Source organism: Trachypithecus francoisi, unplaced genomic scaffold (assembly GCF_009764315.1).
Source record: "Trachypithecus francoisi isolate TF-2019V2 unplaced genomic scaffold, Tfra_2.0 Contig01461, whole genome shotgun sequence".
Taxonomy (NCBI): domain Eukaryota; kingdom Metazoa; phylum Chordata; class Mammalia; order Primates; family Cercopithecidae; genus Trachypithecus; species Trachypithecus francoisi.
This window is the reverse complement of record NW_022681433.1, coordinates 9,903,848-9,929,854: the sequence shown is the minus strand read 5'-3', so window position 1 is coordinate 9,929,854 and position 26,007 is coordinate 9,903,848. Positions and strand designations below refer to the sequence as shown.

General features: G+C 37.1%; 1 protein-coding gene across 1 annotated transcript in view; it reads right to left on the bottom strand.

Annotated features, from left to right (window-relative positions):
* STARD13 (StAR related lipid transfer domain containing 13) overlaps positions 1-26,007 on the bottom strand; it is a 573,040-nt gene that overhangs the window by 328,007 nt on the left and 219,026 nt on the right. The window contains exon 3 of the mRNA XM_033235506.1: positions 14,648-14,681. Coding sequence (XP_033091397.1) covers positions 14,648-14,681 — 34 coding nt within the window. The remainder of the gene's footprint in view (positions 1-14,647; positions 14,682-26,007) is intronic.

Sequence of the window (26,007 nt, the reverse complement as noted above, 5' to 3'; positions counted from 1 at the left end):
AAAAGTCCAGGACTAGATGGATTCACAGCCGAATTCTACCAAAGGTACAAAGAGGAGATGGTACCATTCGTTCTGAAACTATTTCAATCAATAGAAAAAGAGGGAATCCTCCCTAACTCACTTTATGAGGCCAGCATCATCCTGATACCAAAGCCTGGCAGAGACACAACAAAAAAAGAATTTTAGACCAATATCCCTGATGAACATCGATGCAAAAATACTCAGTAAAATACTGGCAAACCGAATTCAGCAGCACATCAAAAAGCTTATCCACCATCGTGGAAGACAGTGTGGCGATTTCTCAAGGATCTAGAACTAGAAATACCATTTGACTCAGTGATCCCATTACTGGGTATATACCCAAAGGATTCTAAATCATGCTGCTATAAAGACACATGCACACATATGTTTATTGTGCCACTATTCATAATAGCAAAGACTTGGAACCAACCCAGATGTCCACCAATGATAGACTGGATTAAGAAAATGTGGCACATATACACCATGGAATACTATGCAGCCATATAAAAGGACGAGTTCATGTCCTTTGTAGGGACGTGGATGCAGCTGGAGACCATCATTCTCAGCAAACTATCGGAAGGACAGAAAATCAAACACCGCATGTTCTCACTCATACGTGGGAACTGAACAATGAGATCACTTGGACACAGGGCGGGGAACATCACACATTGGCACTGGGGCCTGTCAGAGGGGTGGGGGCCTGAGGGAGTATCCATTAGTATCCATATCTAATATCCATACATTAGGTATTAGAAATACCTAATGTAAATGAGGAGTTGATGGGTATAGCAAACCAGCAAGCACATGTATACCTATGTAACAAACCTGCATGTTGTGCATATGTACCCTAGAACTTAAAGTAAAATAATAATAATAAAAATAAATAAATAAAAATTTTTAACAAAAAAAATCTGTTATACCAAAAAAACAATAAAACAAAAAACAAAAACCCCAGACTCAGAGCCAGACTACCTAAGTTGAAATTGTGCTCTTTCATTACCCCTTATGAAATTCTGAGCTACTTAACTTCTCTCACCAGTATCTCCATCTAATAAATGAATGATTGCTTCCAACTGAAATCTTCAGGGAAATTTTTACAGAAGTGGAATTTGGGCTGGTCTCAGAGACAGTGCTTTTCAGGATTGTGAGATGAAGACCTTAAAAGGCAGGAGAAACAAACTAGTACTTTTAAAACAACTATTGTGCACCAGGATCTGTGCTAAGCATTCTGCGAACATTATTGCCCCCTGCTTTGTAGTTATGAAGAAACGAATCCTGAAAGTGAGATCATTTAAAGTGACCAAGTAGGGGTTCAATTGCAAGCCTGGGGTCTCCTGTGTCTGGCCTAAGCAACACCTGTGAGAAGGGAAGCTCAGGCTGCTGGTGGAGGAAGCAAGGTAAGGTTTCTCTGGCAACATCCGGGGGCTGTTAGTGGCAATTAGATTTTTTAGAATCTTTAATGGCCAGACAAATTTTCTGGATTTCATCCTGTGGGTAATGAGGAGCCACGGAATTGCTCATCAAAAAAAGGACATAGCACTAGTGGCAGGCATGTATTTTTACATGTAGAAGTCCAATTCATCTTGTACCTTATTAGGCAGCTCAACTCTACCTTTAAGAAAACTTGTAATGTTACTCAAAATAGACATAGTCTGACAAGCTGGCCTTTGGTAAATTTTCCAGCAGAGAAAGTGGTTTGCTTCCACAATTAACAGATGACTTTAAAAAGTGAATTAAAACTCTTTCTGTGCCTGAAAGTTTGTTAATTTGAGCTGCTGATTGTTACTGAATGACGGACTGATTTTGATGTGAATGTTGGTGCTAAGAATAGATACTAGAAGACTTTAAATCTAATTGAAACTCTGAGAGGATGAACAAAAATTGTAGTCTCACTCTACGCAAGAACTTAGTGAAAAGGGAAACCATTCAAATGGTGTATATACATTTATTTCATGGTGCCTTCTTTCACAAGTTGAGGAGGCATCATGAATGCTTTGCCTCTGCCTCCTATTTGGAAAGAGTTTCTTTTAAAGCCACCAACAAATGTAGTGTCCAGCAAGCATTTGAAGTGCCTAGGAACTGTCAGACCTAGCATGCCGAGGTAGGCACCACATAGTTGAAGGAACAGGTAGCAAATGTGTGCTCAGCCCCATCCCAGGAGGGACCGCAATCTTAAGTCATGCTGCTACATTGGTGCCCCGAAGGGCCAGGGTGCTCTTTCTCTCTAAGCCAATGATTTTCAAGGGAGATGCTATGCCTTCTAGAATGCGTGCATTTGGAAAAAAATGAGGAGGTACATTTTTGTTTATTGTAATGATTGGGATCTTCCACTAGAACTTAGTGGCCAGTTGTCATATTCTGACAATCCTGAAAACCAGGACTGGATAGTGAAGACTTGCCCTGCGTTCTACATGATTGCCAGATCTACTGCCACATTAGTTATGATCTGAGCTTCTCTGAGACTAGACCCTTATTCTATTTTACATACAGACAGAAAGCAGCTTTTACATGGTTTTAATACATACTCAATTTTCCAGCAATGACAGTACCATGGAAATGGTGGGAAAACTGTGAAGTTTGCTCTTAACTTTGTGAAGAGCTGTTCACCATTACAGGACGTGTCACCAAGGATGATGTCATTCATGGTATTGGGACCACCAGTTTAAGACATCAGAAGTAACCTGCATTTGTAATTACTGTAATTGTTGTTTTTATTGTGTCCAAATATATATATATATATATATATATTCTCATTTAGCTATTATTTTAGAATGTTGACTCTGATAGTCTATGTTTAAACCATTTATTTATTTTTGGGTTATCTAGGCTTTTCAATACTACTTCCATAAATTGTACAATTTCTCTACAGCTTCTTGTAGTAAAGCTTCCTTTTCCTAATCCATCCTTATTTTTCTGTGGCCTGTGGAAGAAAATGATCTCTAATGTCTTTACACATGAGACTAACCGTATGCACTGACATGTGGAATTTCAAGAATTCATATATATTTTTGGTGATGCTTTGTTTCTACCCTGTCCTATTTTATAACATGAAATTAATTATTGATATCATACATAAATAAAGCCCTGCTCATTTGCAAGAATATCAGACTTTCTCATTTTCTCCACGTTGACAGTGACAACTTGTCTTAGCATCTAATCTTGACTTTAATTAAGGTTATGTTCTTCTGCCTTCTATCACACACTTACAAGTCTGCCTGTTATCACTCATCTCAACCCTGGTTTCATTCTAATTCCACCCTTATCTCCACTCTTTCACTTACCTATAACTCTTCTGCCAAATCACTTCTCATATTCTTACTTTTTTTTAATCTAAAACTATTCATTATAAGCACTGGGCTATTTCATTATATCTTCTAATGTGGTCAAGCTGAGCATTATAGACTAAATACATTATCATTTAATATAAATTTTTTTCTTTTATTTATTACACTTGAGGCATTATATTGGTTTTTGAAAATATTTGTATTTGCTATCTGTCAATTTCCTTTCAGAAGACTAAATTGAGTGTACTTATTTGTTTTAAAACTCTATGAAATATGTGTTGTATTAAGGCGTCACAGTACTCCTATTATTAAGACAAAACATTCTTCATATTTTCTATCTGAGACAATGGAATGTGTCTTACGATTACATATAATGAGTGAGTTTTGACATTTTAGATAAAGTTAGAACACCTTGGCTTCTCCTTCTACTCTCAGTTTATGAACTTGTATTCACCATTAAAATGCTTTATCATGCATGATTTGGGTACTCAGTAAATATAACTTTTAGGTAGAGGTGGTTATGAGAGCTCTGTATAGAACTAATTGTTATCAATAATAACAATGCAAGTAATAGCTATTATGTATTGATCATGTGCAGGCATCAAAATTTAAAGTTTCCATTTATTATTATCTCATTTAACACTAATAATTATGCCCAATCGGTATGCTGTTATCCATATTAATAGATGAGGAAAATGAGACTTACACAGACAGGTGCCTTGCTCCTAATCACAAGGCTAATTGAGTCACAGGGACCTAGACTCAAACTCAGGCCTCTCTATCCCAAATGCCCATATTTTCTGCCTCCAAATAGAGTGTTAATCAGTTTTGTATTAACAAATAAAAAACATAAAAATAATATTTTGGATTACAGAGGATGGTAGGAGTGCTTTCAATAAATCCATTAAGGAAACCAATAATCCCCGCAAATATTTTAAGTCAAGAGGATTTAAGGAGGGAAAGATAACATAACCCACACTGGTGGCACGCCAGTTTTCATAAGCCATGCCACAAAGATATTCCCTTGTTTTGCACTTGAAATTAATTCACCCAATACGGTTTTTCACAAGGGTCAAATCAAACAACAACTTGTGCTGTTCAAAATGGTAGCCAGTAGTTACACATAGGTATTGAGCATTAGAAATGTGGCTAGTCTGTAACATAAAAATAGACACATAGACCAATGGAACAGAATAGAGAACTCAGACATAAATCCATACATTTATAGCCAACTCTGCTTTGACAAAGGCACTAGGAACATACGATGGGGAAAGAGAGCCTCTTCAACGAATGGTTCTGGGAAAAATGGATATACACATGCAGAAGAATAAAACTAGACTGTTATCTATGATTATATACACAAAATGACTTAATATGGATTAAAGACTTACATGTAAGACCCCCAAACAACAAAACTGCTAAATGAAAACACAGGGAAAATCTTCATGTAATTGGTCTATGCAAGGATTTTTTTGATAAAACCTCAAAAGTGTTGGCAACAAAACAAATATAGAAATTAGATTACACCAAACTAAAAAGTTTGTGCACGGTAAAGGAAACCACAGAGCAAAAAGACAACACACAGAACTAGAGAATACATTGGCAAACTATGCATCTGATAAGACGTTAATATTAAAAATATAAAAGGAACTCGAAAAACTCAACAACAATGAAAACCCCGATTAAAAAATGGACAAAAGACGTGAACAGATATTTCTCAAAAGAAGACATACAAATGGCTGACAGACATATGAAAAAATGCTTAACATCGCTAACCATTAGAGAGGTGAAAATAAAAAACACAAGAAGAGATCATCTCATCCCAATTACACCGTCTTTTATCAAAAAAACAGGCAACACAGCAGTTAAAAAGCTTCTGCAGAGCAAAGGATACAATTAACAAAGTGAAGAGACAAACTACAGAATGGGAGGAAATATTTGCAAACTATCCCTCTGATAAGGGATTAATAACCAGAATAGATAATTATTAAAAAGCTTATTAGGAGCCCAAACAACTCTATAGGAAAAAATTGAATAATCTGATCAAAAAATGGGCAAAAGATTTGAACAGACATTTCGCAAAAGAAGACATGCAAACGGCAAGCAGGCATATGAAAAGGTGCTCAACCTCATTGTTCATCAGAGAAATGCAAATCAAAACTACAAAGAGATATCATCTCACCCAAGTTAAAATGGCTTATATCCAAAAGACAGGCAATAACAAATGCTGGCGTGAATGTGGAGAAAAGAGAACCCTTGTGCGCTGTTGATGGGAATGTAAACTAGTACAACAGCTATGGAAAACAGTTTGGAAGTTTCTCAAAAAACTAAAAATTGAGCTACCATGTGATCCAGCAATCCCACTGCTGGAAATAAACCCAAAAGAAAGGAAATCAGTGTATCAAAGAGGTACATACACTCCTGTGTTTGTCGCAGCACTGCTTACAATAGCTAAACTTTGGAAGCAACCTAAGTGTCCATCTATAGATGGATGGATAAAGAAAATGTGGTACAGGGCTGGGCGCGGTGGCTCATGCCTATAATTCCAGCACTTTGGGAGGCGAGGCCGGCGGACCACGAGGTCAGGAGATCAAGACCATCCTGGCTAACACTGTGAAACCCTGTCTCTACTAAAAATACAAAAAAATTAGCCGGCCATGGTGGCAGTGAGCCAAGATCGTGCCACTGCACTCCAGCCTGGGTGACACAGCAAGACTCTATCTCGGAAAAAAAAAAAAAAGAAAGAAAATGTGGTACATACACACAATGGAGAACTATTCAGCCATAAAAAATAATGAGATCCTGCCATTTGCAGCAACATGGATGGAACGGGAGATCATTATGTTAAGTGAAATAAGCCAGGTACAGAAAGACAAATGTTCCATGTTCTCACTTACTTGTGGGATCTAAAACTCAAAACAATTGAACTCGTGGACACAGGCAGTAGAAGGATGGTTACCAGAGGCTGACAAGGGTAGCGGGGTGCTGGCAGGGGAGGAAATGAGGATGATAAATGGATACAAAAAAATAGGAAGAATGAATGAGCCCTACTATTTGATAGTGCCACAGGGTGTGCAGTAATAACTTAACTGTATATTTGTAGTCAATAATAACTTAATTGTACATTTTAAAACGAAAAGTAATTTGATTGTTTGTAATTCAAAGGATAAATTATTGAGGGGATGGACACCCCATTCTCCATGATGTGCTTATTTCACATTGCATGCCTGTATCAAAATATCTCATGTACCTCATAAATATATACACATGCTATGTACCCTGAAAAATTAAAATACATTTTTAAAGGACAGGCAACAATAACAGATGCTGGCAAGGATGTGGAGAAAGTAGAATTTGTGTATAAGGTTGGAAATGTAAGTTAGTACACTATGGGGAACAGCATGGAGGCTCCTCAAAAACCTAAAAATAGAGCTACCATATGATCCATCAATTCCACCACTGGATATATATCCAAAAGAATGGAAATCAATATGTTGAGAAGATATCTGCACTCCCATGTTTATTACAGCACTATTAACATAGCCAAAATATGGAATCAACCTAAATGCCCTTCAATGGATAAATGGATAAAGAAATGTGGCATATATACACAATGGAATATAATTCAGTCATAAAAAAAATCTTGTCATTTGCAGTAACGTAGGTGAAACTGGAGGTCACTTAAACTATTAATTTAAGTTTTATTAATGAAACTATTAGTTTAAGTGAAATAATCCAAGCACAGAAAGACAAATATTGAATGTTCTCATTCATGTGGGAGCTAAAAAAGTGGATTTCATGAAGACAGAGAATAGACTGGTGATTATCAGAGGCCAGTTTCTGTAAAATCTAGATAATAGTTATATTGCTTACCTCACAGGGTTGTCATAAATATAAATAATTATTTCATTCATTCAAAAAATATATCAAAGGTCTAACAGGTGGTGGGCCAGGGATACTGAGAACATAAGCTGTTGTACCTTCCCCCATGGGGCTTACAATAGAAATTACAGAATGTTACAGGGGCAGTGACGGAACTGTTACATAGTATCCTGTGACTGGCACTCTGCTTAGGGATCAAGGGAAAGTTCAGCAGAGGACTTGGCGTCTGATCTGGCCCCGTGAACCTGAATCACAGTAAACCAGGTAGAGAAGTCAAGGAACACCTTGTCTTCAAGTCTCTAAGGTATAAAAGAGCAGGATATGCTCAAGGAAAAATAGGGGTGCTTAAGGTATTGGTAAGTAAAGGAGGAGAGGTAGTGCCTTATTTGCAGTATGGATGGCTCTGGTTAGAAGGTTCTGATGCTGGGAGAGAGAGGAGAAAAGAGGACCCACAGTCACTCACGAGCTTTTGCTGATGGTGTCTTATTCTAATATAATTTTGGAATCTTTCTTTTCTTCTTAGAGAAAAGATGTTAGAAAAAGTTAGAAATACAAATTAATAGGATTTAATAGAACAGTATTCAATAATTAATTTCTAGAAAAAGTTATGTGGAGTGATTTTTTTTAACATCTGCTCAGCTCTTTAGGTTAGAACAGTGCCTCACAAAAGGGTCCAGATTCTCAACAGGACAATTGCACGGTTGCCTGGCGGAAGGGCCAGCTTCACAAAACAACCTAAGCCTGTAAGAAGTCACTTAAATCTACCAGTGTTTCCAAAGACTGAATTAGTTGCCAGAGATTAATGTATTTCAAAGTTATCTGTAGCAATACTGCAGCCAGTAGGATAGGTGATTTAAAATTTTCTATGGTACTGTATTTATTTATATGAAAATCACAATGAAGATAATGGGGTATGAATAGTACTTTCAAGATTATATGTTTGCACATAACATACTTATAAAAAGCATTTTCAGAAGCAAAAATTATGGCTGCTTTTTAATGTTTGTATTTTCTTTAATGCACTTTTTACAGAGATTGCTGTTTCAAGAACAATAAAAATAAACATTAACTAATCTCAAAACGATTTAGAAGATGTGGGCATACTATAGAATCTAAAAAATGAAATAATGCTTTATTTTCACCATTACATTTATATTACTTAACAAAGCAATATGCCATAAATAAAAGTAGAGAGACCCATTTTTTTAAACCTCAAACAGTAAGTTAAAACCATGCTATTGAATAGACAATTTTTATTGTTTTCCTTTCAAATCATGGAACAAATGAGAAGATTAAAAGGATATTTTTCAGCAAAAGTCTAGTATTTACAACAAATGGCTTTGAACAACAAAATAAATTGATACTTCCGTGCTTCTGATTGAAGAAATTATTGATGATACTAAGGAAGGATTCTTTTAACAAGATAATATTCTTTCTCTGTTGCCAACAACGTTCCTACTAAGTATTGTAATTACTTTCTGCTTTCTGGTCATAATCTCATTTTTTCAAGGTCTCCCATCCTCTAGAAGAACTGCTCCTATCCCCTGGAAGACCTCAAAAGGGAGAAACCAGGAACTGCTTTGTCTTTAGTTAGAATTTGTTCATGTCTAGCTTCCTTCAAACACTCTCTAGAAGCAACAGCAGCAACAATCTCATTACATAGGGTTCCAGACGAAAATGTGAATCAGGCAGTTTTAAAACACAAGAATCACCGCGAATCACCTCGCAAGAGTCAACAGTGGGCCAGGGCCACATCCTCCTGTTACGTAATGTTCCCTTTTTATCTGCGTATATGGAGGGGCTGCTTCAGTATGATTACCATATTATGTCTCTGCTAAAACAGAGATCACATCTCTTGTGTTCTTTAGTTTTGTTTTTCAGAGGTTATTCTCTTGTAAACACTGAGTATTTACAAGGAACATTCAAAGGAGGGTTCATTAACTATAATCATAAAAATAATGCTTCCTTGATTTTAAAAACATGGCCTGTGTCCCTGTCATGCTGACCCTCTGAGTACCAGGAGAAATATCATAGAAAATGGCTGTGTGTTTGCCCCCTCTGTATATTTCCTTATTCTCTTCCCCCATTTGTGATGAGTTCCTTCAGAGAAGGCACTGTTTTTCTTCAATGCATTCCTTGTAATGAATCAGAGTGCCGACTCAATAAATTTACAAATCCAGTACACACAGTAGTAGAAGTTGGTGGATGGACAAGCAGCAGCAACTTAGTCAATAGTCAGCCCTCCATGATATTCTTTGGAGAGTATTTGTTTAGTGAAAGGTACACAGTCTTAGAAATCAAATAAGAGACCAGGCACAGTGGTTCACGCCTGCAATCCCAACACTTTAGGAGGCCAGGAGTTCACTTGAGGTCAGGAGTTCAAGACCAGCCTGGCCAACATGGCGAAACCCCATCTCTACTAAAAATTCAAAAATTATCCAGGCATGGTGGCGTGCACCTGTAATCCGAGCTACTTGGGAGGCTGAGGCAGGAGAATTGCTTGAACCCGGGAGGTGGAGGTTGCAGTGAACCTAGATAATGGCACTGCACTCCAGCCTGGATGATAGAGCAAGACTCCGTCTCAAAAAAAAAAAAAAGAAAAAAAAGAAAAAGAAATCAAACAGAACCAGATTTAAGTTCCAACTGAAGACAATCATTGAGCAATTTAATTTTGACCCTTACTGTTTTATACACATAAAGTGAGAACAATACTTCCAATGATACAGGGTTGTTTTGAGGACTGATTTAATGAATATACATAAAGAATGTCAATGTCTCATAATGCTTTCTTGGTTCATGAAAGCTCTCAGTCAATATGGATCTGAATTCCTCTAATATCTTGGACTTACTCTCTTCAAACTGGGGTATTCGGCAATGTGCAAAGAGGGCTGCAAAGCCACCAGATAAACATGAGATCTTCCTGCTGCATATACTTTTCTCGGTGGCACTTAACTTTATTATATAAAATCTATTGTTTAGGGGTTCATTTAGTCAGCAAATGTTTTTGAGCACCTGTTGTATGGCAGCAGTCTATTGGAAGCAAGGGATAAAATAGTGAACAAGACAGGGACCTTCTAGCCTATTGGAAAGGAAGAAAGGAAGGGAGGGAAGAAAGCAAGGAAGGAAGGAGGGAGGGAGAGAGGGAGGGAGGGAAGGAAGGAAGGAAGGGAGGGAGGGAGGGAGGGAGTGAGGGAGGGAGGGAAGGAAGGAAACTATAAGTTCTGACAAGTGCTCTGAAGAAACGGAGATTGCAGCCACAGAAACTAGCTGGGGAAAGAGTCAACCTCTTTAGCTAGAGTGAGCAGAGAAGGATTTTTAAAACAAGTGGCATTTAGGCTTTAAGAGAAGGAGACAGCCAAGCTGAGTTAGGGGACATCAATGCAAAAGTCACCTGAAATCTTAAGGCCAAACATAAATTTCGTATCTGTTAGTTGGGCAGCTTCCTTGACTTCCCTGCTACTCAAGGCTCTTCAGCAGATGTTTGGGGCATTTTGCCCAGGAGAAGTCCATGGATTCCACTGTGAGAGGTAGGAATGGTGGATAGAAAACACTCTCCTTTTCCCTATCTGTATTTCAGTTGGCAGCTTGCAAGGGCTATAACTAAGTACTCAGAATAACTTTCAAGGGAATAAGCTGATACATCTCAAATATGGAGGGAAAGATTGTATTTTAACTAGATTTATAAAGCTCTTAAGCTTTCTGTGGCACCTGCATCAAGACAGAGATTCCCACTAATTAAAATCAAATAAAACTAAGGTTCTTCCTGGCACACTTTGATGCTTTCTTTTTGCCTCATGTGGCTGTATTACTATAGAATGGTAATTGTCTGTATGTATAGCCATAGGAAATCATAATTTAAAAATCTTACTAAATTACTGTAAATTTCACAAAATAGTTACAAATTTACTTTTTGAAAGGCTCTGGTTTCACTGGAAAAATCTAGAGAGAGAATTTAATTTAGTCAAGCTTCTTGAGGAGGGATAATTTTATCTCACTTTATCTTTGTATTGCTAATGCCTTGCACAGTGCAAGGAACTAGTAATGTTCAACAGATACTTAATTAACTAAATTGAAGTTATAATTTCATACTGGAATTGATAAAGGGTACCAAAAATCTGTTGGGCTCAGATATTTGTCACTACAATTAACTTCTAGTGAAACAGAAGAATAGGTACACTCCATATATTACGTGATTTTCTTCATAATAATTGGATTTGGCTAGTACTTTTGATTTCCTACATACTCTATACTTCTAACTCTTGCAAAATTCTGTTCCTGACAGATCCTTCATATTCTTGATAATGTGCCTAACAAAATGCCATAACACAATGAAGCTGAGAAGGCGGGAAGTAATTATAGCTCTTGGAGGAAGGATAAATAGCTATGTCCACGAAGCCCCTTTTGAAACTGTTCTAAGAAGAATTGTCCCTATTGTCCTAGTGAAATTACTCAGAGGAAAAAAAAATGTGATTTCTTCAGATGTGATTTTATTTTCCTTAGGTTTTAAAATTGTTTTCTAAACCAAAGAAATTTTTTTTACAATCTTTAAATGAACAGTATGTTGCACACTAAGAATGGTACATCAATGTGAGATTCAAATATTCTTGACAGTGAACTACACTGTAATTTGGCTTTAGTCTCCTATTTACACATTTAAAAAAATTATAACACATACAATGAGAAGAGGAATTAAAAAACAAATTAAGTCAACCACCACTACTTGGGTTAATTTTATAGTATGTGTATATTTATGTATATATTTACTCTTCAAAAATAAATTAACTTTTCATTCCATTAAGCAAACTATATTATAATATATAACATTCATTTCTATTGTGAATTTTTATCTAATAAAGGCCACAGCATACTAGGCATAAACTGGGAGGAAATATTCCACTGTTGCTGTAGTAGATGTTTCTTTCATCACTAGGCTGAGATCTTTTGGTCCCAGTGGACAGCTTAAACTGCTTAGAAAAGAGTGGCATTCTCTTTTGGTCTGTGGTGAAAGCAATAACGACTGGCCTTTAAACCACCTTCTTGTGCCTGTGCTTTTCTGCTGGAATCTCTTTTACCTTGGGTTTCACATTTACCCCGATCAGTGACTGAGACCAGAGGAAAATGTGAATCAGGCAGTTTTAAAACACAAGAAAGAATCACCAGGAATCACCTCGCAAGGGTCAATAGTGGGTCTGGGTGACATCCTCCTGCTACGTCACGTTCCACCTTCCATCTTTATATATGGAGGGGCCGCTTCAGTCTGACTACCATATTCTATTTCTGCTAAAATGGAGCAAAGCTCTTGGACACTCCAATTAAGAAGCAATGATGGAAAGTCAAATTAGGAACGAGGGCAGCTGACTTTATGATTTACAAACAGCAGGAAGGAATGAGCATCAAAAGTTTAAATTATTAATAATTTAATTTGAAAGATGAAGTTAAAAAAGGCGGGACTATAATGAAAAAACGTAGACTTATGGACTGTTTTGTATCTGCAGGGAAATTGGAATTAGGCTTCTATAATTCTCCTTTGATTTACGTGTTCAGAAAATTATTCTGATATCCTTCACCAATATTTCCTTCTCCCAGAGTGCTTTCCATAAATATTTATGTGAAAATTGATTTGACTCTCTTCTAGATTTTCTGGCCTTGCTTGCCTGTTCGATTTTTTCCCCTGCCAAAATGAAACACTGAACGACAGAGTGGTTAAACAGCTACATATTCAGGCTGTAGTAGACTGAACTCTCATGCACGGTACCTGAAGACCCACAGGTAAGCTCCACGTCCAATCTAGGACTATTATACCACTTCAGAGCCTCCATGGCTGAACTTCCTCACAGAGATTTAACTTGTTAGAAATGTACTTGTCATTTCCACCCAGAAGTTAACTACGGTTGTTTCTTACTTTCTTGATTGTAGCTTTTACATGGTGAAAAAATATTCCTTTGCTATAAGAAGTTGAATGTGCTTATGAAATGAAGAAAATAGACCTATCATTCTAGTTATCAAATCTCCAGGGGAAATACTTTGCTTGTCTAAAAGCTGCTCATTAGTGTAAATCCCTTTTTTGGTCATTTCTGGAGTGAAGCACATTCTTTGCTGATGTAAATGCAGTATCAACTCCTTGAATTCAAGTTGGAATTTCAACAAGAGAGACGAAGCACAGAGATTCTACTTATGTCATAATTTACTATTTGGACACATTCATATGATTTTAAAAGAGGTCTGTGCTTATTTCCCACTTACCTGCCAGGTGGTTCAGGGTTACATATAGTGAAGTCCCAAATACAAAAGTGGTAATGGACAAAAATTATACACATTTGATGCTACAAGCATTTCTCAGAATGGCTAGAACAAATTCTGCTTTGTTGTTTGGTTGGACAGCTGATAGGCCCGGCACACTCACTAAAGACATTTTCCTGACAACATTCTAGCCAGTCACTCTTGCCAGAAGGCCAAGTGTAAAGGCTTCCTTGCAAATCTCCCCAAGAGTTGGAAGAACAGCAGATGACTATATCCCAGAGATCCAATGCTCATCCTAAGCACAAATGAAGCTGAGATCTTGGGAGTCTGAATAATGAACTGAAACTGGTTCTCAACAGATTATAGAAAAGTGAGTATATAAAAATGGAAATAATGCTGGCAACAATGCAGATAAGGGTAGCATCACACTATTGCTTTTAGAGGCATTATTTGACAAGAGACTTCAAAATCGGGCTTTAAAGATGTAAACTCAGAGAAAAGTGTTAGCTTTCAAGTCCAGCAATACACTATCTACAGGATATGAAGAATACACACAGTGGAATCACACAAAGGGCTTTGAAGGGGTTCCTTTCTATGTATAAGTATGTAAATGACCGTATGAAGTGAGGACTGATATGGAGATTTCGGAATGTCCTATCTATAATGACTGTTCAAACGAAAAGTACAACAGCAGCTGCTAAAGAGTTGGTAAGATGTGGCGATTCAAGTGTGGTTAGCTGTTAGTTTACATAGTCATTAAAATAAGAAATTCCACAAATAAAGCTGTCAAGTATTCAGATTTATACAGAACATTTCCAAATACAAAAGCTATACAAATAAATCACTATTCTCATATATGCCTTAAAGAGGCCTTACCTTCTAAGCAGATGTATCAGTAAAGGTGCAATCTTTTATTTAATTCCTGCTTAACTTATAATAAAGACTGGTTATGCAAAGCAATTTCTTTCTGTGTAAAACCAACCTTATAAAATGGAGATAAACTCGGCAGCATAGCTGCATGAGGACTAGAGAAAACCCAACGAACTTTTCCAGTTTTCAAAATGCAGGTCATATTCTCATTTAACATCATACTGTATCCATCAGCTTTGCATCCATGATTCAATGACACTTATGGCATGTTTAAATATATAGGGATGAGGCAAAGCTCTCCAAACAACTTTTATACATAAACAGGAAAATATTTTCTCAGGGAGACTTACCCGCTCTTTCTTTGGGTCTCTTATCAGAGAGCACCTGTAAAAAAAAAACAGTATCACTCTTAATATCTCAAAATTATACCACTTTTGTCAAGAATATTGAGTTTGAGACAAAAAATAAGATTGTAAAATTAGAACCAAATGGCCTCCAGAAATGAAAATAAAATGCCAACTGAGGCATGAAGATTGAATCATTTTAGGAACCACACAAATCATCGGGAATCATGAAAGTCATCAAAATAGTCATTCATGAGGAAGATGCATTACATTTATTTTTCTCTGACTTAAGTAAAGATTTATACAACACAGGCCTTGTGCAGTGGCTCATGTCTGTAATCCCAGCAATTCGGCAAGCCTAGGTGGAAGTTCCAGGCTTAAGCTGAGTTCGAGACCAGACTGGGCAACACAGCAAGACACCCTGCTCTACAAAAAATTTTTAAAATTAGCCGAGCATGGTGGCATGTGCCTGTAGTTGCAGCTACTTGAAAGAGGTGGGAGGATCTCTTGAGCCTGGGAAGCAGAGGTTGCAGTGAACCGTGATTGTGTCACTGCACTCCAGCCTGGGTGACAGAACGAGGGAAAAAAAAAAAAGATTTACATGATACCATGTGTCTATTTAGTAACTGAGAAGAAGACTAAGTCTAGTTTTTATCCACTGCTCCAGGGCCCTGGTGCCACCAACAGTCTCCAGTGACATCACAGGCCCCAACTCAGCTGACTACTCCTCCCTTCTGAAACTTTACCCTTCCGGCCTTCTGAATCCCATGCTGTCCCTGCTGTCTTTTCTACCCCTCTGCTTGTTCCTTATCATTTTCATGGTAGACTCTCCTTTTGCCATATGCTCTTCTTATATGTTGATTTCATTTACTTTAGTTTTATTTCGTTTTGTTAGGGATGGGTCCTGGCCCTTCTTCTCTTCTCATTTTGTACCTGCTTCCAGGGTGATCTCATCTTCTTTCCATCCATATTCTGATAACCTTCAGATTTAGATCTCCAGCTTAGGGGTCTTTCCTTGAGCTCCAGGAAAACAGAGCAAATTTTTTTTTTTTTTTTTTTTTTTAAGATAGAGTCTCACTCTGTCACCCAGAGCCAGGCTGGTCTCGAACTCCTGACCTCAAGTGATCCGCCCCCCCTCGGCCTCTCAAAGTGCTGGGATTATAGGCATGAGCCACAGTGACTGACCACGAGCAAACTGTTGATTGCACGTTTGCATTTGGACGTTTCACATCAGATACCTCAAACTCCGTGTCCAAAACTCAACATCCTCTCCTCCCCTCCCACCTCCTCCTCCACCTCCTTGTCCACACACACATACAGATCCCCTTTCTGTGTTCCCTCTATCTTGGTGAATAGTGTTTCCATCTTCCTGTTTGTTCAAATCAGAAACTCAAAGATCACCCTTGACTCCTTCCTGTCCTCACTAAATCCTGCTGAAGCCTACTTCCAAAGGTTGCTTGAATCCATCTGCTTCTTTTCATCCCTGCTGCCACCTCCTGGGCAACATTCAGGTAATACCTAGAAAACTGCAATAGTTTCCCGACTTCTTAGTCCAATTCTAGTCTTATTTCTTTCCAGTCTATTCTCAGCCAGTGTGATTGCTTCAAAAACAATGTGATCACTTCCATCTTCTTAAAATCCTGCAATGATTTGCCATTACTCTAAGAATAAATACAGTTGTGTGGTTAAGATCATATGTTTAGCAATCAGAAAGACAGTTGCTAGCTGTAGACCTTAAAAAAGTGATCACATTTCTCTAAGCCTCATTTCCTCATCAGTAAAATGGGGTTGCTTTGAGGAGTAAGTACAAAAATTCAGGGTATGTCCTGAGCCCCACATGTAGCAGAGAAAAGGTATACAATACATATTGGTTGATTATTCTGAAGGAAATTCTGAAAAACAGATGCTTATGTTTATTAATTTTTTCAAAGTATCAGGTAAACAGTACTCTACAAGAGTCAGTCAGGAAAGAGGCAAAATGATGACGCAGTTAAAGCTTTGTCCTTGGTACCACAGTTCCTTCCCATCCCATTGTTTGTGTCTCTCCCTATATTCTATGCCTGTGCTTATATTTGCCCCGGGAAAGAGCAAATCCACAAAAGAGTTGATGAGTGACAATAAGATCCACTTTTCCCAAGGATATTCACATATTAAAGGGACATCATTTGACAATAGACACCAATAAATGAACATGTAATGGTGCAACTTCAGACATTTGTGACACACAGAGGGGAAAAGATCCCTCCATATTTTTAAACTAATATCAGTGGTTCTGACTTGGTCTGGAAGCAAATATATTTAATGACTATTTGACCTGGAATGAGAAATAAACTCAGAAAGTAGAGTAAGTTATATTACTTGAACATAATAAAATATTAAGCATTATTTTCTAAATACAATAATGTTCTGACAATCATATAAATTAGAAATAACCCAGTAGAATTCTTCCAGTTCAGCTGTTTAAAAATTCTCACTTATGAGCTAAGAGCAATTGCTGCCGAAAAATTTAAGCCTCAGGGCTTGAAAAGGAAACAAAACACAGAAGTATGCTTTCTCAACCACATCTTGAGATGGAGTGCTAACAGAGCTACTCATACATTAATAATAATAATAAAAAATAATCCTTGGCATAAGAACTGAAAGTCAGATTACTTGATTCCAAAATAAATCAATGCAACCCAACTGAAATAGGAATTCCAGAGAGAATATTTGACAAAAGTATGGCCAAGCATTATGTTGTCTTAAATGTAGACTATTTAAAAAGTACACAGAGTGTGAATTTGATAAACATGTAAACGTGTACAGAATATGAACATCTCAAGGATGAGGTATCATGATAGCAAAAAGGAGAAACCAATGATCTGAAATTAAAGCAACAGAAGTTATATTTTGAAAAATGAAAAATACTTGAAAAATAGTACTGAAGTTCAAAGATGTTAGAGATATTTAAAAATGGGCCCCACATGTATCTACCATTTTAGTAGTACATAAAACATCAGAAGCGGCCGGGTGCGCTGGCTCAAGCCTGTAATCCCAGCACTTTGGGAGGCCGAGACGGGTGGATCACGAGGTCAGGAGATCGAGACTATCCTGGCTAACACAGTGAAACCCCGTCTCTACTAAAAAATACAAAAAACTAGCCGGGCGTGGTGGCGGGCGCCTGTAGTCCCAGCTACTCGGGAGGCTGAGGCAGGAGAATGGCGTGAACTCGGGAGGCGGAGCTTGCAGTGAGCTGAAGTGAGCTGAGATCCGGCCACTGCACTCCAGCCCGGGCGGCAGAGCGAGACTCCATCTCAAAAAAAAAAAAAAAAAAAAAAAAAAAAAAAAAAAAAAAAAAAAAATCAGAAGCAGAGACATAGGGCCCTCAGTTCCCAGGAAAATTGATGAGGCAAAAAATAAATACATAACACCCATTTTCTGTAACACGTTAATTGTAAAACATTCATAAATGTAATGGGAAACATATTCTTCTTTCTGGATTATATAGCAATATTTTAACATAATACTTTTCATTTAAAATCACAGGGGAAGAAGGAATAGGGAGCTATTGATTAATTGGTACAGGGTTCAGTTTTACAAGATGAAGAGTTCTGAAGATGGACAGTGGTGATGGTGGCATAGCAATCTGAATGTTCTTAATACCACTGAACTGTACACTTAAAAATGGTTAGGAAGATAAATTTTATATTACGTGAATTTCACAACAATTAATAAAAAGGTTCCCCCCACCCCCAAAAAAAATACACTAGAAGCACACACTCTACTGCAACTCAGTATGTTGAACCTCCTGCTGCTTTCTACTTCAAACCCCTCTGTTTGGAAATCCAAATAGAAACTCGTCAGAACTTAGCAATATAACACATTAAGAGGATATCTCAGCCGTGCGCGGTGGATCACGCATGTAATCCCAGCACTTTCTGAAGCCAAGGTGGGTGGATCACTAGGTCAGGAGTTCAAGACCAGCCTGGCCAACATGATGAAACCCCGTTTCTACTGAAAATACAAAAACTAGCTGGGCATGTGACGTGTGCCTGTAATCCCAGATACTTGGGAGGCTGAGGCAGGAAAATCGTTTGAACCAAGGAGGTGGAGGCTGCAGCGAGTCGAGCTGAGATTGTGCCACTGCACTCCAGCCTGGGAGACAGAGCAAGACTCAGTCTCAAAAAAAAAAAAAAAAAAAAAAGGCCTGGCGCAGTGGCTCAAGCCTGTAATCCCAGCACTTTGGGAGGCCAAGACGGGCAGATCACGAGGTCAGGAGATCGAGATCATCCTGGCTAACACGGTGAAACCCCGTCTCTACTAAAAAATACAAAAAACTAGCCGGGCAAGGTGGCGGGCGCCTGTAGTCCCAGCTACTCAGGAGGCTGAGGCAGGAGAATGGCGTAAACCCGGGAGGTGGAGCTTGCAGTGAGCTGAGATCCGGCCACTGCACTCCAGCCCAGGCAACAGAGCGAGACTCTGTCTCAAAAAAAAAAAAAAAAAAAAAAAAAAGAGGGTATCTCTAAGATCCAAAATGCGACTTATGGATAGACAATTTTAGAAAACTGCTACTATTGGGGGGATAGTTATTCATACTAACCTAATAATCCTGAGATTATAGCTAGCTCTATAAACATGAAGGAAGGGTACACTTTGGAGCAGATGTGAAATGATGTCACTTATTCACTGATGTCAGTATAGTTAGATTACGTGTCTCTCGACCACCAGTGGGTTTTCTCTGGGTATTTTATTCACTAAACATTTGCCGAGTGCTTAGTCAGTATATAGATAAATACATTTCTAGCACTATGGTAGGTGCTTGACCCTTTCTGTTGCATAGGTGGCTTGGAGCAGGTAAGTGGTCTATAATGGAGATTCAGGAACTCTAGAACTGTAAGAATTATCTCATGGATAACTCATGGATAACTATTAGAATTATCTCATGGATAATTCTCATGGAAAAAACATGACTGTAGTCTTGCCATTTATCACAGACCACACATAGCATAAACCACGTTTGGGTGGCTTCATTTCCTTCTCAACTAGCTGTAAATTCCTTTGAGGTATATTTAAGGGTAATTTGCAGGCCAGGTGCAGTGGCTCACACCTGTAATCCCAGTACTTTGGGAGGCCAAGGTGGGAGGATTACTTGAGGCAGGGAGTTTAAGATCAGCCTGGGAAACATGAGGAGATCCTGTCTCTACAAAAAAAAAAAAAGGAAAAGAAAGAAAAAATTAGCCAGTGTGATGGCTTACATCTGTAATCCCAGCCACTAGAGAGACTGAGGCAGGAGGATCGCTTGAACCCAGGAAGTTGAGGCTGCAGTGAGCCAGTGTTCGCACCACTGCCCTCTAGCCTGCATGGCAGAGTGAGATCCTGTCCCTAAAAATAATAATAATATAACAGTAAAACTTTTAAAAAGTCATTTGCCTCATTTGCTGAGATCCTCCAGAAAGTGTTAATTTTGTAATACCTCCAAAGCCATAGTAATTATAAATCCATGTTCATGCAGGCAGTCTAAAAACATCTTAGGTATTTATTTTATGATAAGGCTGGATATCAAATGCAATTGCTTTTTGAAACAAATGTATCCAGTAATGTATCCTTTGTCCACATAGCCAAATACGACAGATGAAAATACAGAACTGCACTAGGTAACCATAAAAACATCCAGATAATTTTTTGGAGGGGGAGGCTATGTCCCTTAGGGCTTGTAATGATCAATCAAGTCAATGAATACATTAACTACTATTGTACTAGTCAAACTAGAGAGCAGTTTCAACACCTGCTGTTCCTGAAAAACAAAGGGCCCACTTGTTCCTAATGTCCTCATGTTAACCTTTAAAACCAAGAGCAGTAGATAAAAATCCCAGAGTAAATAAATTCTCATGTAAACATGGAAGCTATTTTATTATCTGCCCTTTACTTTATTCAGAACCCACCTGCTGCTTTCTAACTCAATAGATTATGTTCAGTAGTAACCTTGATTTGAATATTCTGGATAATGTCTAAGTAACAACGAGTAGAAAAGGTTAATCACTAGATTACCACTAGAAAGTTAGTTTCCTTGGACAACTGTATGGGATATATCACATACCGAGTTTGGCCCGAATAATTTATGGCTGACTTTGTTATAGGTGAATTATATCTCAAATAACCTTTTCCTAAATCACCCTTGTCTTAGTTTGTTTGTGTATTGCTAGAAAGAAATACCTGAGGCTATATATATGTTTATTTGGCTCACAATTCTGGTATCTCGAAAAGTTCCAAACTGGGCAAGGGCCTCAGGCTGTTTCCACTCCTGGCTGAAGGAGAAGGGGAGTTTGTATATAGAGAGATCATAGGGAGAGAGAGGAAGCAGAAGAGGGGCCAGGTGCAAGGCTCTTTTTAACCACCAGCTTTCACAAGAACTAATAAAGTGAGAACTCACTCATCCCCCAACCCCAGAGAAGGCTTTAATCTATTCATGAGGGATCGGTCTCCGCGACCCAGACACCTCCCATTAGACACTCACCTCCAACATTGAAATTAAATTTCAGCATGAGTTTTGAGGGATCAAACATCCGAACTATAGCACTCCTCATGTTAGCTACCCAATGGATCATGTGCAAATTATGCATAAAAAGTATAGGGTTTAAAAAAAGAAAATAAAATATTTCAAAGCATCATAATCTGTAATTCCAGAGTCATTTTGACAAGACAGGCTTAAAGAAGAGGTTAACCAAACTATCAGATGATGAAGTAAAATGAAAATATAATGTTCCTTATTTACCATACTAAATTCTCACTATTCCCTTTAAATTTGAATTCAAAATATTCCGCACGGCCTTACAGGAAAGTTCCCAAAAGTTTCTATTTCTGCAAACATTCTATATAGTGATTTCTGTCTAATTATCAAAGCTATTCTTTCCCTGACTCAGGCTGAGAAAAGGCTGTACTAACTCTTAGCTGGAAGGAAGGAAGAGACGGGGATGATAGCAATTTCCTCACATATAGCTATGTGAAGAAAGCAAAAAAGAAAAAAAAAAGAAAGCCAAAATCACTAAAAAAGATAGATTATATAGTTTTAAATATACTTTTTATTTTTGTTTAATCTTCCCTGATTTCCTATAGATCTGAGATATGTAATGTTTATTTTCATTGCTATATGAAAATCTCAATAAACCTTATACATAAGAGTCAAATGAAAATCCACTTTTGTGGACTGAAAAATATTTCAGTTTTGCCTATGATACATAAATCTTTCTGTTTCTAAATATAAATTTTGGTATATGTATATTAGCATTCATATATTTGAAATACAAGGAGTAATACAGAATTGTAGACATTTAATATAATGCAAAAACACGAGTCTTTACTAGTTCAGTGAGTCTAAAATGATGTTATTTAATAAACCATAGCATTTTAATAAGCATTCGTGACATCTGGTGCTAATAAAAAGGTCTTTATGTTTTACAGTTAACATTTAAGGAAAAAACATAACTGTAGTTTTGCTATTTATCATAGATCACAGATGGCATAGCACACATTTGGGTGGCTTCATTTCCTTCTTGATTAGTTTACATAAAGAGGCTACTTGTTCTCTCTCTTTCTGTGTATATTTTATATAGGATTTGGGCCAAGTCCCAGACATTAATACATGAACAAAGAAAGGAATTCATTAAATTTAATGTGAAGTTTCTGAATAACAAAACTGGATCCAGTTTAGTTAACAGATTTTTCTGGATCCAGTTTAGTTAATAGATTCATCCTAAAACCAGGATCCAAGGAATTTTGCATCTGGAAAAATATTTAAAGTAAGATTTCTGGAAATGCAAGACACCACAAGGACCTAAAAACTTCCGTCTTTTGTGCAACTATATGCTCTAGGCAAATACTAACCAGTCCTTCTATCCAAGACAGGTTCTTCCAGGAGCCTGTGTGCAAGCCGGCAGCTGGGCATGATGCTGCTGCAACACCTAGACAGGGATGCAGGCTTCCAGGTGCTCTCCTTGCCTCTGGCTAGCCCTTTTCCAACCATGAAACTGACGTATGGGCTTCCCTTTTCCTACTTGCTCAGACTTTTTGTGTTCTTGCCTTTGGATCCTTTGCTGAGTGTCCTGCTGCAACTTGGACATTACACTTGAGTTGTACTCTCTCATTAACCCCAACTTACCAGTTCCTTACACTTTCCTCTGGAAAATGTCATGCTTATCTGGAAGCATCAGTGCAAGACTATAAAACGTATGTTATATGACTTTTCACTAGATTTTGTTAGAATGAGTGAAAATTAATTATTACATTTACCAGATAGTAATAGCAGAAATAGTATGCTATAAGATGCTCAATAAGACACACAGAAGCTCAGACTGAAAAGCCAACGGATTAATTTTTGAGAAATGGAGAGATAGGAGTGTTAATTAGCTCAAAATCAAACAAGTTTTATCCTCAGAATTCTTTAATTCTGAAAATAAGAAATAAGATATAGCTATATATGTAAACACCACTAGAAAGCAATTAAATGCAGAATTTTTGCAATACAGAATTAACTGATTGAGATAATAAGCACAATTAATTTTTAGAATACCTTAAAGTTAGTGAAAGAGGTTGGGTATGCTATTGAAAATCTGACTAGATTAGAATAAAATTGAGTTCTTTTTTAAACTAAATTATTGTTATTATCATTATTAAATTTTTATTGATATATAATAATTGTACATACTTATGAGATATGCGATGTGTTGATATGTGTTCATTGTGTTATGAGCAAATCAGATTATAATAGCATATCCAGCACCTTAAATATTTATCATTTCTTTTTACTGTATACATTCAAAATCCTCTCTTCTAGGTTTTTTGAAGTATGATACATTATTGTTAACTTTCCTATTCTCCCTCCTCACTACACTTCCCGTCCTCTGGTAACAACTATTCTATTCTCTACTTCTATGAGAACAACTTTTTTAGATTTCATATAAGTGACATCATACAGTATTTATCTTTCTGTTCCTGACTTATTTCACTCAATGTAACTTAACAGGTTCATCCATGTTGCCACAAGTGACAAAATATTCTTTTTTTTATGGCTGAATAGTATTCTATTGGGTATATAAACTGTATTTTTAAGTTTGTTCCAACCACTGAGGGGATTTAGGTTCTTTACTTACCTTGGCTGTTGTGAATTGTACTGTGATAAACACAGGAGTGCAAATATCTCTTTGACATATTGACATCATTTCCTTTGGATATATACCCAGTAGTGGGATTGCTGGAGTATAGGGTAGTTCTATTTCTAATTTTTTTGAGGAACCGCCATACTGTTTTCCATAATGGCTGAACTAATTTACATTTCTCCTACCAATGTGTAAGTGTTCCCTTTTCTCCACATCTTCACCAACAATTGTTACTGTTTGTCTTTTTGATAATAGTCATTCTAACCAGAATGAAGTGGTATCTATTTGCATTTCCCTGATGATTAAAAACGTTGAGCATTTTTTCAAATATTTCTTGGCCATTTGTATGTCTTCTTTTAAGAAATGTAAAGTCAGGTCTTTTGCTCATTTTTTAATTGAGTTTTTGTTGTTGAGTTGTTTCAGTTCCCTATATATTTTGGATATTAACCTCTCATCAGATGCATAGTTTGCAAATACATTCTCTCACTCTGCATGCTGTCTCTTTGCTTTGCTGATTGTTCTACTGTTCTGAAATGCTGTGCTAAAAAAAAAAAGGTGGATGTTAATCCCATTTGTTTATACTTGCATTTGTTGCTGTGCTTTTGAAGTTTTTATCCACAAAAATCCTGGTGCAGGATATTTTTCACGGACATTTTCTCCTGTGTTTTCTCTTTTAGCTGTTTTGTAGTTTTGGGTCTTGCATTTAAGTTTTTAATTCATCTTGAGTTGATGTTTGTCTACGGTGAGAGATAAGGGTCTAGTTTCATTCTTCTGCAAGTGTTTAACCAGTTTTCCTAACACTATTTATTGAAGAGACATTCCTTTCCCCATTTTGTATTTTTGGCACCTTTGTCAAAAGTTAGTCGGCTGTAGATCCATAGATTTATTTCTGGATTTTCGATTCTGTTCCATCAGTCTATGTGTCTGTTTGCATGCCAGTACCATGTTGTTTGGGTTACTAACACTTGGTAGCATATTTTGAAGTCAGGTAGTCTAATGTCACCCCAACTTTATTCTTTTTGCACAATATTTCTTTGGCTATTCAGGATCTTTTGTGGTTTCATGCAAATTGTAGAATGATTTTTCTATTTTTGTGAAAAATGTCACTGGTAATTTGTTAGCGATTACATTGAAACTGTAGACTGCTTTGAGTAGTATGGATATTTTAGCAATATAAATTCTTGCAATTCATGAACACAGGATAACTTTCTATTTTTAGTGTCTTCCTCAATTTTTTTGTAGTTTTAATTGTAGATATCTTTTGCTTCATTAGTTAAATTTATTCCTAGGTAATTTTTTGTAGCTATTGAAAATGGTATTGCCTTCTTGATTTCTTTTTCAGGTTCTTTACTATTGGCATATAGAAACAAAACTGATTTTGTATGTTGATTTTGCATCCTGCAACTTTATTTATCAGTTCTAGTAGTTTTTTTTGTTTTTTTTTTTTTTGTGAAGTATGGTGTTTTCTACATATAAAGATCATGCTATCTGCAAACAGGGACAGCTTGATTTCTACTCTTCACACTTGGATTCCCTTTATTTCTTTCTTCTATCTGATTACTCTAGCTAGGACTTCCAGGACTGTGTTCAATAAAAGTGGTGAAAGTGGGCACTTTGTCTTGTTTCAGATCTTAGAGAGAAAGCTTTCAGCTTTTCCCCTTTCAGAATGATGTTGCCTGTGAGCTTGTTATGTATGGCCTTTATTATGCTGAGGAATGTTCCTTCTATACCTAATTTGTTGAGAGTTTTTATTATGAAGAGATGTTGAATTTTATCAAATACTTCTACTGAGATAGTATGATTTTTGTCCTTCATTCTGTTAACATAACATATCATGTTTATTGATCTTCCTGTGTGAAACCATCCTTGCATCCCTAAATGAATTCCACTTGATGATGGTGAATGACATTTTTAATGTGCTGCTGAATTTGGTTTGCTTATATTTTGTTGAAGATTTTTGTATCTATGTTCATTAGAGATATTAACCTGTAGTTTTCTTTTTTTGTTGTGTTATTGAAATTTAGTTTTGCACCCTGAATGAGGTCACAGTCTAGGCTAGAAGACAGCTCTATATCAAAAAGTTTACAAACTTATAGTCCTGTAGGATCGCAACTTTTTTGTTTAGATATACAAGACACAATGGTTGCACAAGAGTCAGGAGTAGTGGATATCATGTAGAGAATCAGGGGAGGTTTACAGAGAGTAATATTTAAGATGGCTGTTGAAGAATATGTT